Source organism: Typopeltis vanoorti, chromosome 25 (assembly GCF_054136105.1).
Source record: "Typopeltis vanoorti isolate ZY-2024b chromosome 25, IOZ_Tvanoo_1.0, whole genome shotgun sequence".
NCBI lineage: Eukaryota > Metazoa > Arthropoda > Arachnida > Uropygi > Thelyphonidae > Typopeltis > Typopeltis vanoorti.
The window spans coordinates 19,246,814-19,266,674 of record NC_143573.1 but is presented as its reverse complement, the minus strand read 5'-3'; the positions used below and the strand labels follow the sequence as shown (position 1 = coordinate 19,266,674).

Sequence of the window (19,861 nt, the reverse complement as noted above, 5' to 3'; positions counted from 1 at the left end):
ACCTGATATCAAAATTGGAGATGTTAATGTCAGCTCTTTGCTTTATGCGGATGATGTTATACTTCTAAATAAATCCGCTACAAGTCTGCAAGATTCTCTGACTAAATTGAATAGCTGTTGTAATAGATATGGTATGAAGGTCAGCAATAAAAAGACAAAGACAATGAAAATAGGCAGAATCATTGAAAATGTCAACTGTGTTGTGAATGGAGAGCCTGTGGAACAGGTAAAACATTTCAGCTACTTAGGCACAATTTTTACTGAAGATGGTAAACTAAATATAGAAATAGACAACAGAATCAGCAAAGCTGGTATCGTGGGAAGTCAATTGAATAAATTCATATGGAATAAGAAAGAAATTAGTCGGAACACTAAATTAGCTGTATACAAGACTGTGTTCAAACCAATTTTAACTTATGGATCTGAGAGCTGGGTCAGAAGTAAAACACTTGACCAAAGACTAGAGACCCCAGATATGAGAGTCCTGAGAAAGATTAGAGGCGTGAACAGATGGCATCAATGGCAATATCATATTAAAAATGAGGATATTAGGAAAGAACTTGACATTGTCAGCATCCAGGAATGCGTTAGCAGAGCTAATCTCAGATGGTATGGTCACTTAAATAGAATGGGAGAGGAAAGATAAGCAAAACAAGTGTTCTCTGCCAGGTTGGCAGGAAAACGACCCAGAGGAAGACCAAGATATAGGTGGATTGATACGGTACAAAGTGCCTTAGACGATAGAAATATAAGATCTGATAATGTTGGAGTCTTGACAAGTAACAGACTGATTTGGAGGAAAATTGTAGATAGGAAGTTAGTAATGATGTAATTTTTTCATGTAGTACTGTCATATCCTGTACACCCCTTGAGGGTACATGGCAGGAATTTGATGATGATGATGATAACATTCTGCATAACCAACACTCCAGAGTCCCAATATCACTTTGGCCATCCATCTCTGGATCCTCTCTAGTGTTTCTGCATTACAATGAAAACCAGGTAATCAAATTTGAGCATAAGCGTACCACCATAGAGCAGATATGCTAGCCACTCAGCCAACTAGGCCAGCATTTCCTTGGATTATCTTTGGACCTACTGGCCAATCTTCTCTTGTATTCTCATTTTTTAAATTTATTTTTTACCATGGTTGTAATCTTTCTGGCCTGCAATTTATATTCCTCATGCTATCTTGTACCTCCTCCATGACATCCTTTTTCACACTGCTCAGTCTTCATCCATCTTGCTCTCTTTATTCACTTAACTCTTGGTGAGCAGTTACAAATTGCTTGTGTCATCAGCTATTGCCTTATTATATTCTGTGCGTTGTGAACATCTTTTCTTCATAGCAAATCAATCCAGTGTATCTATGCCAGTTGACTACATAGCTTCTCATAATTATTTACTTTTTAGTTTCACATATATACTTTCTTGACAATGTTGACAGTGATCTCTTCCTGTTTGACCACTTTCCCCAGAACTTCATGATCAATCTCACCAACAGATGCCAGTTGCTGATACCTCATTCACAACAACATCCTAGAGCATATCATCAAATCCAACACCAATAAACCTTGTGTTGCTTTCATGACATGCTGCTTAAGATAGTTACTTCCCCCCCACCTCAGAAACTCAAGAAATTCACTCTCCTTGATTCTGTACACCATCTTTCTTTAATTCCACATTCTTAAAATTAAAATCTTCCATTAGGATAATCTTCCTTTTTCTTGTCTCAATTTCTTTAAACATTTTGCAATCATTGCTCTCTCTCCAGATTCCCTAGCCTATAACAATATCCTATTAGATATGCTATTTTATTGATCTCAACTTCACACCAAAGAGATTTACAATCTTCATGTATACTGTTTTCTACTTCCACTCTTAAAGGCACAATTCCTCTGCTATCATTAAAAGTGCTCTCCCTCCTCTTTTTGCCTTCCTGTTCTTTTGGAAAATTCTCTCTCTATTTCTACAGTATTCTGACTGTATATCATCCCCAGACAACCAAGTTTCACTTTTTATTCTTTCCTTCATGCTTATATGGTGACCAGAATACATCTTAGAAATTATGGAAACAACTACCATGTTACAGTAAAACTTCAGTTTAATATAAACCAAAATAATCACTCTATGTTTTGACCTTCACATTAAGGTCATCTGGAGTTCACTTTTTATCTTGCTTCCACCCATGTAAGGTTATTTACAAACTTATAGTGCATTTTGTACCTTGGGTAAACTCAGGAGTTTTTTTTTTTTTCTATTTTTATCAATTCTATATATTTTTTAAATTTATTTTTTATGTAGTCTGGAAACCTTGCTCTAGAGACCAAACATTGAACTTTTTTCATGCTACTTCAGCCCTCTAATAAGTGGGGCAGTGGTCTTACACTGGGCAATGAAATTTATTTCCCACATAAAGACATTCACAAACATGTCCACAGCAGGATTGGAACCACAGCTGTTGGTTGGAGAGTGGGTATGCTAACTACTTGGCCAACCAAGCCAGCAATTATCTTATTTACACCAATTATCTTTGGGCATACTGACTCGATCAATACTACAAACTCAGCCCATTTACTGTTATGTTATTATGACAGTTCCTCACTCTTTAAGGCCATTCCACCTGCACTGTCATTCTGCACTGCAGCTGCTATAGTACATCTCTCTTCTTGATCTGACCATTCCCTTTCTGATTCTTATTTTCATTCATATTCCTCATCTTGACATTTTAGTGTTGCATCAGTGTGTCCTGCCATAATCACCTCTTCACCTTTGTGTCAGTCTTCTTCCTCCTCCTTCCACAATCTCTCTCTCTCTCTCTCTCTCTGACTTTTAGATATGCTGATTTTATCTGGACCAATATTCCCTCTAATTTTTGCTTGTCCATATGCACAGAAAAAATGTTTTGTGTACAAGTTTCCATTCCCAAACTGAATGTATGTGCAGTAGCCTGTGCTCATAATAGCAAAAGTCACAAGTCACACTCTGAATTTAATATGCCTAAAATTTCTATAATACAATGTACAAGATCTTTCAACAAATATGGTGTTGAAAGATCTTGTACATTTTATAGAAAGAAAGGCATTCTAACAACCTAAAAGCATTCTCCTTCTGCTACTTAAATACTGCACATATAGTTTATAGACAAATTATGACAAATTCTAGAATAGGGAATTCTATGCATTTTAAGTTGCTTAAATCCATGTTTACAAAAATCCAGCACCAGTTCAAGCGACTATACTGTGTAGACAGTAGACACTCTAAACCAATATTCTTCTGCAGTTTGCTGACATCACCATTAGTTAACCCATATGATGCAGACTAAGAGTAACTATTTAGTGTACTAAGTTGGAATGGGCTAGAGTAATATTGGAGTGGAGACATTGGAGAAATTATTAAATAAATAAGTGACAGGTGTGATTTATCTTGTGATTTGTTTATATAGTATGTTCAAAAATTATCAACTGTTAATTAGAAATTTTGAAAGCAAAAATTTTGGGCTTGCAGTTACTAGGTGTGTGTGTGTGCTCCCTTTTTTGACTAGTGTGCAAGCACACAGCTTAGAGGGAACATTTGATCTGAATCCTGTATACTCTTAGCAAAAAACATTTGCTCCAAATGTCCAACACCAAACTCATTTAAATCATTCCAATTTCTCTTCATATTCACTCCATACATTCACAAATTGCACATCCTTTGCATGACGCAATTCAACCATATTACTTCGAGCTCATAAGGAGTTACAGACTAAAGCAAGTAACTTTTTTTTTCAGGCATTATTCATGTGTTTTGATTTGAGTACTTTTGTGCTTGTTTGTTTGGCAGAGAGAAATAGCAGTCAGATGTTAAATGGATTGTCTCTGAAGCTGAATTTAGACCAAATAGAGGTTGTCAGGATCAGATTTTCATTTAAGACAAATAGTTAAGAAATCTTGGGAATATAAGAAGGATTTGTATGTAAATTGTATTGATCTGGAAAAGGCATATGATATTCAGAATCATTGTTCTCCTCAATTCACTGTTATCATATCTGGGAAACACTAACCACTTTCCCAACAACATTATTATCATTTACCTCCTGCAATGACTTCTTCAAATCCCTTTCCACATTCATTGTCTCATCATCCAAGTCATTTATATCTACTACTACCATCAATTGTGATGTTCATTCCTTATTTCCTTCCATGCAATGTATCAGATATTCGTTTCAGTGTATTATCGAAAAAAATGTCATGTCTATTATTCACCACACCTCTAATAATTGAATCTCCATATAAAGCCATCCTATCATCCTTTGATACTTGTTTCTTCCCATTAATCTCCTTTTCATTTGCATCAGTCATTTGTTTCTTCAGACGTAGTTTCCTTCTCCATATGGACAGGAGTGTTGATTATGCAGATCAGCTAAGGAAATGTGGATTACAGAATTTGGTGGATAGGAGGAAAAGAGGAGATATGATAGAGACCTTCAAGTTAGTTAAGGATTTCTACCAGATTAATACAGAAGGAATTATAAAAAGAGTGGTCATTCGAAGAACAAGAAGCGATCCCTGGAAGTTGTATAAAGATGTGGTAAAGAAGAGTGTGAGGAATAGATTTTTTACATGGAGAGTTGTTGGTGAGTGGAATGCATTGTTAGAGTGCATTGTGAATACAGGGAGAAAGAGCCTCAAAGTTCATTATGATACACATGTTGCTGGTTGAGTGGGCATCCCACAATGAGACTATTAACTTCACGGAGTTTATCAAAATAATATGTTTAATCTCGCTCTTATTTTCGTCAACTCTTGCCAAAGCTCTTCTGCTTTACTTCCATTATTATTATTGCCAGCACTTCCATCCATTTTCTGATTATTTATGGTGACACTGTTCTTATTTTTGGAACACTCTAGTCTGTCATTGTGCTTCTCATACAAAGTAATACTTTCCTTATTATCATTGATTCTAATGGTCCATAAATCTTTCACATTTTTTGACATGTACATGTAATCATTTTTGCAGCATATTCACTGTGAAAAAATCCAAGCAAAAATCAATCTCTGAGTTGAAATTTTCTATGCTGTTGGTATTTGCTTCCTTACTTTCACCATTTTTGTAATAATTAGTATGTTGAACCAAACAGCAACAACCAAAGACAACAAAATTAAAATCACTATACCAAAGTACAATACCTGTTATCCATTCTGACTATTATGCAAAAGCACTATTACAAAAAGTTTCACAATATAATTTTAATAAACACTTTTCTTAATACAGTTCGAATACAACACTAGCAACCCTCTCCCCCCATTGTTGAGACCTTATGTGAAAGTAAATATGTACAATATATGCAGATATACATGTTTACAAATTATGACTAGTAAATTGCAAGAATCTGTTCACTAACTGTAGAACATGATTGCGGTGGAAGTTAAAAAAAACAGCATTAATATATAACTTGAATAATCTCAAGTCCTGAATTGATTTGAAGAATCACAGTTTTGGTGGTTGTGGACATGACACATTCTTGCTGGATGTCACAAATCATTGTTAGAATTTGTTCTTTGGAAACAAGTTTGGGAGCTGATGTTTTTGATTCCTACTAGTCTAATTTAAACCACTATAAAATAGCATGGAGCGTTCCAATCCCGTACATTCCTGGCATCTCTGAACCAATCTCAGGAATCTTTAAAGAATATAAACTAATGGCCACATTTATTCCTTTCAACTAACTCTTCTCTTATTTCACATCTAAAGATATACAATCTCGTCTTTCTCTTCCTGGTGAAGAGACTGTCCTTTCCTACTTTGGGCAAACTGGACATTCTGTGGAGAAAATATTACAAAACACCAATCTTACATTGTTAATAAGAATCTGGCCTAGTACAAAATAGAATTGATACTGACCACTGTATCCTCTAGTCTGAAACATGCTTACTCCATTGGTGCTGCCATAAGTTTGAACATTTGTTCAAAAAGAAGAACTCACTGAAGCCTGGCTGTATTGTCCAAAAGTGAATCGGAATGACTGCCTCTCCTTACCCAAGATGGGGGAAAGTCTCATTCTAATCAGACATCACAAATAATTTTTTTTTTAAATAATGTAATGCTTCTTCTGTTAACTTGTGTTTTTCCATTTATACCATTATGCAACTCTTACTTTTTTTAAATAATCTGTTGTTCACTAGCCTTATGCCACTGATCATAATCTGTAATTTTTCTCCTACATTTTTGGCACATCATCATCATCATTCTTTTACCTCGTGGTGTCGAGGGTTTATTAGTCATCGGACCTCAAACTGGTCACAGGTTAAGGTGGTCAACCCTACCCTCCAGTGTATCCTATGTCCTGTAGTGTTGAGTTCTCAAGGCCGGTTTGCCTACTTTGTGGGATGAAAATCTCCAGGACAAACTGGGGGGAAAACTTACTGCCCAAGACCAGCTAACTTGGCTATGGCTGAGGAAGATCCTTCAGCTCCTCACGTCTCCGACGAGAATCGAACCTAGGACACTCCTTCCCCAGGTATATGGTTGCGAAGTGCACAGCCACTAGGCTAACGGCATGGACTCATTTTTGGCACATGTATCTAAAATAATCAGATATGGTAAGGTGAGCAAGGATATATATTTAGGAAAAAAAAACAAACTCAATGGACACAGGAAATGAAAGAAGTAGTCTATGAAAAAGAAGAAATTGTGTAGAACATTTTTTGCCATTAGATCATGATGTTCTTGAGAACACACAGAGAATTGTGTGTTCTCATGAACACACAATTCTCTGTGTGTTCATGAAAGCTAACTTATGTGAAAGTATCTAAAAAAAAAAAAAAATCATCAGTTTCCTGATGTGTGCCCTCAAGAGGTGTATCGATCGCTGTGACAGTACTAGATGATTAAATTTACATTATGACTAATCTCCTATAAACAATTTTTCTACAAATTAGTCTTACTTTTCAGCATTCCAGTGTTGTCATATTTAACATTTTGGTCTTCTAGAATGACACTTCTGACTGAATCAATTCACATAGATCTTGGTCTTCCTTTGGCTCTTTTTCCTTTCATATAGGCATCAAACTCTTGTTTTATTAACCTTTCCTCTCCCATTCTGTTTAAGTGACCTTATCATTTTAGATTAGCATTGTTCACGCATTCTTGAATGCTAACAATGTCAAGTTCCTTCCTAATAGCTTCGTTTTTAACATGATTCTGCCATTGAAGCCATGTGTTCACTCCTCTAATCTTTCTCAGAACTTTGATATCTGTGGTCTCAAATCTTTGATCAAGTGCTTTATTTCTAATCAAAACTCAAATCCATAACCTCAAAACTGATTCAAACACTGTCTTGTATGTATACTTCTAGTTTTTTGGCTAATTCCTCTCTTATTCCATATAAATTTGTCCAACTGGCTCCTTTCTTACTAGCTTTTTAATTGTGTTGTCTATTTTTTTTATTATTATTATTAATATTATGGGCTACTATATGGGAGTCATTTGACTCATTGAGAGAGAGACTTTAAACATCATGCCAAGCACTATCCAACATTTGTGCAATATCTATCATATTAGCTTTGAACTCATTCACACTCATGGCACCCGCAACAGACTTGGCAGTCCATTCCACTTTTTTGCTCAGATAATGGTAAATGAGTGGAATGGGTTGCCGAGTGCTTTCATTTCTGACATCCTTGCTAACTACAGTCTAACTCAGTTTCCAAGGAAGGCCCCTAGTTCTACCACCAGAACTGTTCTGAAAAATTTCCTCTGTGTTAATCTTGTAAAAACCTTTCAGTAATTTGTATGTCTCAATCGTATTATCACCTCTTTTCTGCCTGTTGAGCAATTTATGTAACCCAGAAATCTTTAATCTGTCCTCATAAGGTTCATTCCATAGACTTGCTACTATCCTGGTCATTTGTCTCTAGATTCTCTCCACTTCCTTCTCATCCCCAAGAAACCCAGGTGACCATATCTGCAAGCAGTAGTCAAGATGGGGGTCTTACCAAGGCTCTGTAAAGATGTATAATAACTGATTATCTCTGCTCTTCGAGTATTCTTCAGTAACCAAGTAATCCAATAAGCTGCTCTAGCCACTTTTGCAATACAAGGTGTGTTCAAAAAGCGACCAAACTTTTTAAATAGCATGCCAACTATTTAAAACCTGCCTGTTGTCAAAACCTGCCTATTGGCAGGTTTTGACAACAAACTGCTTTTGATAACAAACTGCCCCATTCTGCTATGAGCATTAATCATCAAGTTACATCCACTGAAGTGAGCACATGCACAAGCTGTTTGTCAGATTAGTGACATTGAAAGAACTTGAATAACAACGTGTGTGTGCATGCGTGAAATTTTGCTCCAAACTTGGTAAAAATTTTACAAAGAAATTTCAGTTGCTTAACCAAGCATATGGGGAGTATTGTATGAACCCAAATGCAGTGCTACGAGTGGTCTAAGCATTTTAAAAAGGGCAGAACATCGGTCAGTTTTGAATCTGATAATTCCATCAGAGTAATTGTAAGTTTCGCATTTTCTTCCAGTTGGTGAGAGTGATCATCCTGGTTATGGCTAGCCATATGCAGACTTCTGTGAGGAAAGGATATATGTGAAAATACAAGGCTAGTGATTAGGACAAGCTCAGGAAACAGCTTGGACAAATATCATGGAATGAGAAGTTGAGCAGTAAGGAAATAAATGCTGCTTGGGAACTGACAAAGAAATACATAACAGCATCAATATGTGAATGTATTTTGAAGGTCAAATGGCTGAATAAGGTAGATGTACAATGGATGAATGAGAGAATGAAGCATGAAATTTGGGGGAAGTACAAGATGAATAATGGTTACTCAAATATAAAGAGCCAATAGGCTTCATTTCAGCGATATAAACATTATTTAAGTTAAGGGGATATTAAATCCCACATTGTTTTAAAACCGAATAAGAAACTCAAAGACTCACTGATAAAGTCTCAAAAAAGGCTGAAACCGGTCTGGGTAGTGACCTCCCACCATAATGTAATAACAGCATACATTTCCTAGGAAATGTGTTTTTACATTATGGAAAATATCAAGAATAGTGATCAGAACTTTACCACCTTTGCTGCGAGTTGCCCGGTATTGTACTACGTACTAGGACTACTTGCATTAGCTCACACTAGTAATCGCCAATACTTTTATAGTTTACTATATACTGATTCCAATCTTTGAGTTTCTTATTCGGTTTTAAAACAATGGGATTTAATATCTCCTTAATTTAAATAATGAATAATGGTAATAATCAGTTATATGAAGAGTATAAAGAGCAGGCCAGGAGGGAGAGTTACTCAGTAAGGACAAAAAAAAGTGCAGTATGAACAGAAATTAGCAAATCATACAGAGATACCTAGAGTTTTTTTTTTTTAGATATGTGGTAAGTAGAAGGAAGAATGTTTATGGTAAGATAATGTTAATGAATCAAAATGGCAGAATGTAAACTGCTGCAGAAGACATTGTTGAGGTACTCGGTAATGAATTTATAATTTTTTTTTAGACAATCAATTTATTATAATATTTATAATGAAATTATAAATATTATAATTTCATCGATAATGAAACTTATCAATTTATATATTGATAAGTTTCATTCTCATCAGGGTGAAATCATGAGAAACTCAAGTGTAGAGGAATAGGACAGGATGGCTTAATTGTGAATGAGCAGGAGGTATATGAGGAAATAAATGATGTCAATAAAGATGATAGGATTTGATGACATATTTGTCCTAATGGAATGTTCCAGGGAATTGGCAGTAACATTATCATGCCTGTTTAATAAGAGTCTTACAACAGCGCAGGTTCCAAGAGAGTGGAAAGAAGGTAAAATTGTTCCACTGCATTAAGGTGGTGATAAGGTTGTGGCTAGAAATTAAAGGCCAATTGGCCAATTCCTTCACCATAACTTCAGTTATGGTGAAGGAATTGGCTAATTTACTTATTTACTATAACAAGGTGACAAATGTCTTGGACAAGGGAGATGCATACACAGTGGTATACTTAGATTTTGCAAAACCTTTTGATAAACTGCCATACGACAAGCTGTTAAATAAATTGAAATGGATGGGATTGGATAAGAAACTTCTGAGTTGGATCATTGACGTTGTCAGACAGATATCAGAAAGTTGTGTGTGTGTGGGAGGGGTGCAGTATCTTGAAAGAGGCAGGTCACAGGGGTCAGTTTTGGTTCCATTGTTGTTCAATTTTGTATATTAATGATATTGGGATGGGTTTAACTAGTGATATGCAGCTGTTTGCAGATGATGCAAAATTGGGGAGAGCAACACAGAGTCAATCAGATGTTATGGCCTTCTAGGAGAACTAGAATAGATTGGATGAGTGGAACTATCGATTCAATGTTTCAAAGTGTAAGATTTTGAAATCTGGTAAGCAATGATGAGATCCAAAGTATACACTTTTTGGGGAAACTTTAAAGGAATTAGAGAGATCTGAGAGTGGTGGTGGACAAGGACCTGAAATTCAGGAGCTACATTTCACAAGTTGTGAAGACATCATATCTGATAATGGCAATGGTGCAGAGGACCCTGATGTGCAGAAATAAAGAAGTTATGATGCCATTGTATAAGTCCTTGATCAGGCCTCATATGGATTATTGTGCACAGATTTGGTGACCGGGTTTTCATGGTGATGAGGATATGTTAGAAAGGGTCCAGAGAAGATTCACAAAGATGGTCAGTGGTCTTTGGAGTGTGGAATATGAAGACAGATTGAGAGAATGTAAATTCAAAGCCTTGTAAATAGGTGTAGGAGGGGGGAGATAATATTGATATATAAGTTAGTCAGGAGTTATCAGGTTGACATGGAAGAGATTTTTTGTAGAAAATTCTTTGAAACTGTATAAGGAGGGTGTGAGCAGGTTCTTAACTTGGAGAGTGGTTGGTGAGTGGAATGCATTGCCTGAATGTGTTATGAATGTAGACACAGTGAATCAATTTAAGGCATTGCTGGATGAGCTTTGTGTGATAGTGTTCCTCACACGATGAGTCTCTCACTCCATGGAGGTCAGATGTTAATAATAATGATATTGCCTACCATTCAAGATTATCTTTGTGTTCAGTATTAAATATTATACCTGATTATTGCTGTTTTAATATAACATATTCTATTTGTTATTTAGAAGAATCTCCCATAAAAATCTTATTTGAATGTGGTACTTAACTAATTATGTCAGTTTCACTACTTTTCTTTTGATACTTAGTTTAATGGTGCCTATTTTGAATTCTGCTGATGTTGAGTTTGAGTTTTTTCCAGTTGCTGACATTTCACTGTTTGCCCTTTTTGCTGATAAAGAAATAGGGAGAGTGTTGCTTAACTGGGTAACTCATAGCTAGCATGACATTTCATCTAGTTGTATCATTTTGTTTTCATTTAAGCCAATACAGAATAATTTGGACAACCAAATCCCAAAAAAACCTTACACTTAAATAGAACAACTATAAATTTTTCCATTACGTTTTTTCAACGGTTTATAAAAAAATTTAACATTTCTATTAAATAGTAGCCTGTCACAACAAATCCATTCTTTTTAAAACTGAGATTGTGTTTTCTGTGCTTTTAATGAAGTGAATTATAATTGATTGTAATTAAACAATTACAAATTGTAATTGTTTAATGAACAATTTTTTAATGAAGTGTGACATTATCATTTATGGTTTTTAAATATAGTTTTTTTAAGAGAGCTGTCAATATTTATTTAAACATTTGAGTAATTATTTTTGAATTTACTTTGCTCTTTATTTTAGTTTGCTTTCTGCAGGCGCAAATGGAAACCTTTGTATTCATGATTTATATAATTTTAAAGGTGAGCCGCATTATACTTGTAAGGTTATCTGCAAAGTAGAGAAGTAAGTATTTTAATATGCTCTTCATATTTTTATTTTTAAATCTTCTTTGTGAAGTTGAATTTTTTAAATAAGGCATGTCCTCTTCCTTTTGAAATAACTATGCTTGGAAATCTTTATTATCAAAACTATTCAAGAGGGTCGTTAGTTTAATGATGAAGGATCATTGTGAAGTCTTACAAAGTATTGCATTGTTCTGAACTTTGCTAAGAAAACTTTAAATCTTACTACTTTTATAATAATGCTTCATTTTTTTTTAGACCAAATGTTATTATTATTATTATTATTATAATAACAAATCTCCACAGTGCAAGAGATCCATCATAGGAGGTCTCATTCAGTGAGCAACATACCTATCATATTAAAGCGTAACTCATTCATAGCATTCACAACACTTTTCACTCAACCACCACTCTCTATGTAAAAAATCTACTCCTCACTTCCTTCTTTACCACACTTTTACACAACTTCCAGGGATGGCCTCTTGTTTTCTTCTGGTAAAATTCTCTCACTTAACTTAAATGTCTATCACATCATCTCTTCACTGGCCTTTGCAATTTGCATTTCTCAGCTTCACTTCATAACAACATTCCAACTTTGCATCATAATCACCTTAGTTACTCATCTCTGAGTCTTCTGTAGAATTTCACTATGACATCAGAAACTAGTGACCAAATTTGAGTTAAGTTGTCTATGTGTGGTCTGGCCAATTCTTTATAAAGTGGCAAAACATTACCTAGCTATTCCTACTTGTAAGTGTGCATTATCATAGCACTAATGCATTATATAGCCTTCACAATATTTGCAATATGCTCTGTAATCTTCAGGCTACTGCCATTCACATCCCCAGATGTTACTCTCATCTACTTCCTGTAGTATTGTATCATTCCACCAGTATAGCGGTACATAGCATTATACTTCTCCTTTCTAAAGTGTAACATAACACCTTGCACTTGTTAACATGAAAATGTTAACTTCACTCATTTGTCCAAGCTAAAAGTCTATATCTTCCTGAAGAGTGAACATCAGAACCCACTCCTTGTAATTTTCACCAACTTTGCATCATTAGCATCAGCAACCAACTGAAGATCTTCATTGAAAAATAAGTTACACAGTAGGGGGCCCAACTACAGAACTTTGTAGTGCAGCACAAAGTTCTGTTTACAGTCGCCTTTATCTCCTGGAACATTGCCTACCATTTACAAAACTTGCTGGTATCATTCAAAGTGTCAATCTCTAAACCAGCCTAACCAATCTATTATTCAGCCTCATCTTCTCTAGCTTGTATATCAATTTATCATATGCCATGGCTGTTAAAAAGTCCCAGAATATCACTGTATAAATCTTCTTTATTATTATTATTATTACGGGCAACTCCAGGGAGTCCTTACTCTCATCGAGGGAGGACCCAAATCATGTTCATTACAACTATTCGACATTCATACGGTATCTATCATACCTCGCCTTAAACTCATTCACTGTCACAGCATCCACCACAGACTCTGGCAGCCCATTCCACTCATTCACCACTCTAAAAGTAAAGAACCCAGCTCTAACACCCTTACTAACCACACTTTTGCCCAGCTTCCATGGATGTCCCCTCCCCTAGTCCTCACACAACCAGCCCTGTTCTCAAAAATATCTTCTGAATTAATTTTATAGAAACCCTTCAGTAATTTTAATGTCTCAATCATCTCTCCCCTCCTCTGCCTATCAACCAATTTTTGCAACCCACAAATCCTCAATCTGTTCTCATAAGGTTCATTCCACAGACCTATTATCATCTTGGTCACTCGACACTGTTTCATCTCCCACTGTTCTCTGAATCCTCTCCACCTCCTCCCCATCAAGAAGAAACCTAGGTGACCAAATCTGGGCACAGTAGTCGAGATGGGGTCTTATCAAGGCTCGATAAAGAGGAACAATAACATGCTTGTCAACGTATTCTTCAGCAACCAAGTGATTTGATGAGCTGATTTGGCCACTTTTGCAGTGTGCTCCCTAAACTTCAACTCCTTATCCACCAACGCTCCTAAATCTCGTGCCTCATCAATTTCCTGGAGTACAGTTCCACCAATGTAGTAAACTGCTGCTAATCTTTTCACCCCAAAATGTATAACCTTACATTTTGCCACATTAAATTGACATCCATTCTCCTTATCTCGGTCCTCCAATCTGTCCAAATCATCCTGCAAAATTTTGACATCATCTGCATTCACTATTACCCTACCCAACTTTGCATCATCCGCAAACAAATGAACTGTTCCTCTCAGATCCTTTCCTATATTATTAATGAACAAATTAAACAGCAGTGGTCCAAGAACAGATCCTAGTGGCACACCACTAGTCACAGGCCGTCTTGTGGACTCTACTCCTGAATAAACCACTCTCTGATATCTCTCTATCAACCACCCTCCTATTCATCTCACCAACCCTATATCCATCCCCATATGCTGCATTTTACTGATTAGAATTCCATGTCGTATCCTGTCAAAGACCTTAGCAAGGTCCAGTAGAATCACTGTAAACCCATTACCCTTATCCAGTTCAGCTGTCACTGTGATATAATACTTCAGCAAGTTACTGAGGCATGACCTACCCTTCACAAAACCATGCTGTCCCTGATACAGTATCCCATTTTCATCTATCCAATCTTGTGTTTTCCTCTTGACTATTTTCTCCAAGACCTTGATAATGATTCCTGTTATGCTGATTGGCCGGTAATTTTCAACAGCAGCCTTGGAACCACCTTTATGCAGCGGAACTATTTTCCCCTCTTTCCATCGTCTTGGAACTGACCCAGACCCAAGGCTCAAATTAAACAAAATGGTCAAGGGAACTGATAATTCTTTAGCCGCCTCACGCACGACACGAGCTGGTATACCATCCAAAAAACTGAGTTTGGTTGTGTTGTCCTGGCTATTTCTCAATGCCTATTCACAGATGCGATCCCACTACTGCACGACGTGTAAGCTTTTGCCTTCTGCTTTTCCGCCCTGGGCCGATTCGCTTCACATTAGACAACCTAGTGGCTCCAGGTTGTCTAACGGTTATCCAGCACATTAATCTCCTTAGCATAAAGGAGATTAATGTGGCAGTGTACGTTTAGTATTTATTTCATGTTATGATTTTTGCTGACTGAAATGCAGCTCCCTGTTGTTAAAGAAAAATGTACTGGTAAATAACCACTGCTGATGAATACTGATGTTTATATGTAAAAATTGCTATACCTATAATTTTGAAGCAGCACAGTCTGTTTTGCATATGAAGATTAGAAAAGTGCATAATGTTACAGAAATTTAAGATTATTTATTTCATTTATATATCTGTGTGTGTACACAAACATAAAATTAAATAATGATAAGAGTACATAAAAAAATTTACTGCTATCGTTATTTAATATTGTCCTGTCAAAACTCTACACCACTTTGTCAGGAATCCACACTGGAAGCCAGTGATGTAAAGAATTATTATTACCACCCCAAGACCTCAATGAGTCAAAGACTCATCTGGGAGGTCCTTTCATCACACACACACAGCTCATCATTCCGTGCTTTAAACATATTCAGACTCTTTGCAGACACCACATTCTCAGGCAAGGCATTCCAATCATTCACAACTCTGCATGAAAAAAACCTGCCTCTCACTCCCCTACTCACACCCTCTTTATACAGTTTCCAGAAATGACCTCTGGTTCTTCCCTGATCTCCCACTGTTCTCTGTAAAACTTCTCCAGCATTGATCCTATAACAACCCCTTACCAACTTGTAGGTCTCTATCATATCTCCCTCTTCCTCCTGTCCATCAGACTCTGCAAGTTGCATCTTCTCAATCTTTACTCATACTCAACATTCCAGGGGTTAGAAACTACATTAGTCAGTCGCCTCTGGACCATTTTTAACATCTCTTCATCCTTCTGAAAACCTGGTGACCAAATCTTGGCACAATAGTCCATGTGTGGTCCAAACAAAGCCTTATACAATGGAACAAGAATCTCCCTATTTCTACACATCAATCAGTGTCCTCCACATCATTCCTCAAAGCCTTTGTGTTATCTTCACAATTTTGGCAATACAATGTGTCCTCTAAATTTTAGTTCCTTATCCATTATCACCCCCAGATCTCTTATTTCCTCTACCTCCAACAATATATTCTATTGTTGGAGGTAGAGGAAATTACAATGAAAAAGGAAAAGTTGGTCCTTGTTGGGGATCTAAATAGCAGAGTAGGAAGTGATTGTGAGATATACGAAAATATTTTGGGAAAATTTGGAGAAAAGAGCAAAGCTAATAATAATGGGAAATACCTGTTGTTGAATTTCTGCTCAGGACATGGACTGGTTATTACTAACACCATGTTCCAACATAAAAATGTGCACAAATTCACATGGAGAGAACAGGCAAGGAATAAGAAAAGTTTCATTGACTATGTTATGGTTGATAGTGATGTTTTCTCCCTGGTGCAGACCACCAGAGTGTACAGAGGATTTGAAATTGGAAGTGATCACTATTTAGTCTTGAGCAGGATAAAATTGAATTGCATATTGCAAAGAATAACATGTAAGAAAGTTTTAAAGTGAATAAAAGTTGAGCAGCTCTCAGATGTGAACTGTAGACTAAAATACACAAAGATTATTGAAGAAAAAATTAAAGAGTTTGAGAACAGTAACCAAACCTTGGAGATTCAGTGGCAAACTCTGAAGAAAACATTGATTGATTCAGCCAGAGAGGCATATGGTGAGGTTGTTCGGAAGGATAGAAAAATCAGAACTCCATGTTGGACACAAGTACAAGAGACAGTGAAGGGAAAGAAGAAAGCATATCAAAAGTTCCTGCCAAATAAGTCAGCTTGTGCTCTTAGAGAATACAGAGACAAATGTAAGAAAGCTAAACGCTGTGTAAACTAGCTAAACAAAAGTCATGGGAGGACTTTGGCAAGAACATAGAAAATAAATATCAAGAAGGTGGCAAAATATTCTGGAGGTTGTTGAAGAAGCTCAGAAATGGAGGAAAGAGTGTTGTAAAAGGAAATAGAGATGATGAAAGTGACATGAAAACTGGAGAAAAAGATCCTTGAAGTATGGAGTAATTACTTTGAAAAATTGCTGAATGAAACAAGCAGTGCTATCACTGCTTGTTTCATTTAGCAATAAAAAGAAACAAGCAGTGATAGCACAGTAGTAAAAAATACTCAACAGGCAAACAGTCAGGAATACATATCCAAACTTGAAGTAGAAAAAGCCGTCATAAGCTTGAAATGTGGAAAGGCAGCAGGAGTAGATGATATTTGACCAGAAATTCTGAAGTATCATCATCATCATCATCAAATTCCTGCCATGTACCCTCAATGGATGTACAGGATATGATAGTACTACATGAAAAAAATTACATCATTACTAACTTCCTATCTACAATTTTCCTCCAATTCAGTCTGTTACTTGTCAAGACTCCAACATTATCAGGTCTTATATTTCTATCGTCTAAGGCACTTTGTACCGTATCAATCCACCTATATCTTGGTCTTCTTCTGGGTCATTTTCCTGCCAACCTGCAAGAGAACACTAGGAAAAAGGGTTCAAGGTTATATGGTGAGTGGTAGGTGCAATTTAGCGCTCGTAAAATTGGTGATTTTTGGTGTTTTTTGTGTGTGTTTTTCCTTAGAAAATTGGTTTTTTAGTATATTAGAACGATTTACGTGTTTTTAGAGTATTTTGTGTGTCTTTATAACATATTTTATTGGGGCTGTTGCCGAGGTCAAGGTCTTAGAGAAATTAGTCAAGAAAAGAATACAGGATTGGATAGATGAAAATGGGATATTGTATGGGGGACAACATGGTTTTGTAAAGGGTAGATCATGCCTCAGTAACTTGCTCACGTTTTATAACACAGTGATGGCTGAACTGGATAGGGGTAATGGGTTTACAGTAATACTACTGGACCTTGCCAAGGCTTTTGATAGGATACCACATAGAACCCTAATCAGTAAACTGGAGCAGATGGGGATAGATATAGTGTTGGTGAGATCGATAGGAGGGTGGTTGAAGGAGAGATACCAGAGAGTGGTTTATTCAGGAGTGGAGTGTAAAAGACAGCTTGTGACTGGTGGAGTGCCACAGGGCTCTGTTCTTGGACCACTGCTTTTCAATTTGTTCATCAATGATATAAGAAAGGATTTGAGAGGAAGTGTTGATTTGCTGATGATGCAAAGTTGGGTAGAGCAATAATGAGTGCACAGGATGTCAAAATTTTACAGGATGATTTGGATAGTTTGGAGGACTGGGCTAGGAAAAATGGATGTCAAATTAATGTGCCAAAATGTAAGGTTATGCACTTTGGGGTGAAAAGAATAGCAGCAGTATATCGCATTGGTGGAACCATACTCCAGGAGATTGATGAGGCCAGGGATTTGGGAGTGTTGGTGGATAGGGAATTGAAGTTTAGGGGGGCACATTGCAAAAGTGACTAAAACAGCTCACCAAATCACTTGGCTTCTGAAAAATTCTTTGACATGCAGAGACAAACAAGTTGTTCCTCTGTATTGAGCCTTGATAAGACCCCATCTAGACTACTGTGCCCTGTTATGGGCACCAGGGTTTCTTCGTGATGGGGAGGAAGTGGAGAGGATCCAGAGACGAGAGACCAAGATGATAGCAGGTCTGTGGAATGAACTTTATGAGAATAGGTTGAAGATTTGTGGGTTGCAGAAATTGGTCGAGAGACGAAGGAGGGGTGATATGATTGAGACATTCAAATTACTGAAGAGTTCCTATAAGATTGATCCAGAAGATATTTTTGAAAATATTAATGGTGGTGGGAGGACTAGGGGCCATCAATGGAAGCTGGGCAAGAACGTGGTTGACAAAGGTCTTAGAGCTAGGTTTCTTACATGGAGAGTAGTGAATGAGTGGAATAAGCTTCCAGAGTCTGTTGTGGGTGTTACAACCGTGATCGAGTTCAAGGCAAGGTATGATAGATACTGTGTGAATGTCGAATAGTTGTTCTTGACATGATGATAGGGCCTCCCTCGATGAGTCTGTCGACTCCTTGGAGTTGCCCAGAACAACAATAATAATAATAACACTTGTTTTGCTAATCTTTCTTTGGCCATTCTGTTTAAGTGACCATACCACCTGAGATTAGCTCTGCTAATGCATTACTGGATGTTGACAATGTCAAGTTCTTTCATAATATCCTCGTTTTTAATATGATATTGCCATTGATGCCATCTGTTCACAGCTATAATCTTTCTCAGGACTCTCATATCTGCGGTCTCTAGTCTTTGGTCAAGTGTTTTACTTCTGACCCAGCTCTCAGATCCATAAGTTAAAACTGGTTTGAACACTGTCTTGTATAAAGCTAATTTAGTGTTCCTACTAATTTCTCTCTTATTCCATATGAATTTATTCAGTTGACTTCCTATCATACCAGCTTTGCTGATTCTGTTGTCTATTTCTATATTTAATTTACCATCTTCAGTAAAAATCGGTAATTACTTTCATCGGTAATTACTTCAGTAATTACTTTGCAAAACTGCTAAATGAAACAAACAGTGATGACAGCACGGTGATAAAAAACACTGACCAGGCATGCAGTCAGGAATACATATCCATACTTGAAGTAGAAAAAGCCATCAAAGGCTTGAAATGTGGAAAGGCAGCAGGAGTAGATGATATTCGACCAGAAATGCTGAAGTATGGTGGTATAAGAGTCTTACAGTGGCTGCACTGCATAGTTCAGAAAGCCTGGACAGAGGGACGAATTCCCGATGATTGGAGTAGAGCTCTCATAGTACCCATATATAAAAAGGGAAATAAAACTGAATGTGAGAATTACAGAGGTATTTCTCTACTGAGTGTTCCTGGCAAGATCTATGCAAGTATACTTGAGAAACGGTTGAGAAGAATTGTGGAAGAAAAGCTTGGTGAAGAACAAGCTGGATTCAGGCCAAATAGAGGCTGTCAGGATCAGATCTTCACTTTACGACAAATAGTCGAGA

At 36.7% G+C, this 19,861-nt stretch overlaps 1 protein-coding gene across 2 annotated transcripts in view; it reads left to right on the top strand.

Moving 5' to 3' along the window:
- The window catches only part of LOC150092584 (DNA excision repair protein ERCC-8-like), a 138,085-nt gene that overhangs the window by 46,772 nt on the left and 71,452 nt on the right, over positions 1–19,861 (top strand). For both annotated transcript variants that reach the window (XM_090414801.1, XM_090414802.1), the window contains exon 3: positions 11,768–11,869. In XM_090414801.1, coding sequence (XP_090270927.1) covers positions 11,768–11,869 — 102 coding nt within the window. The remainder of the gene's footprint in view (positions 1–11,767; positions 11,870–19,861) is intronic.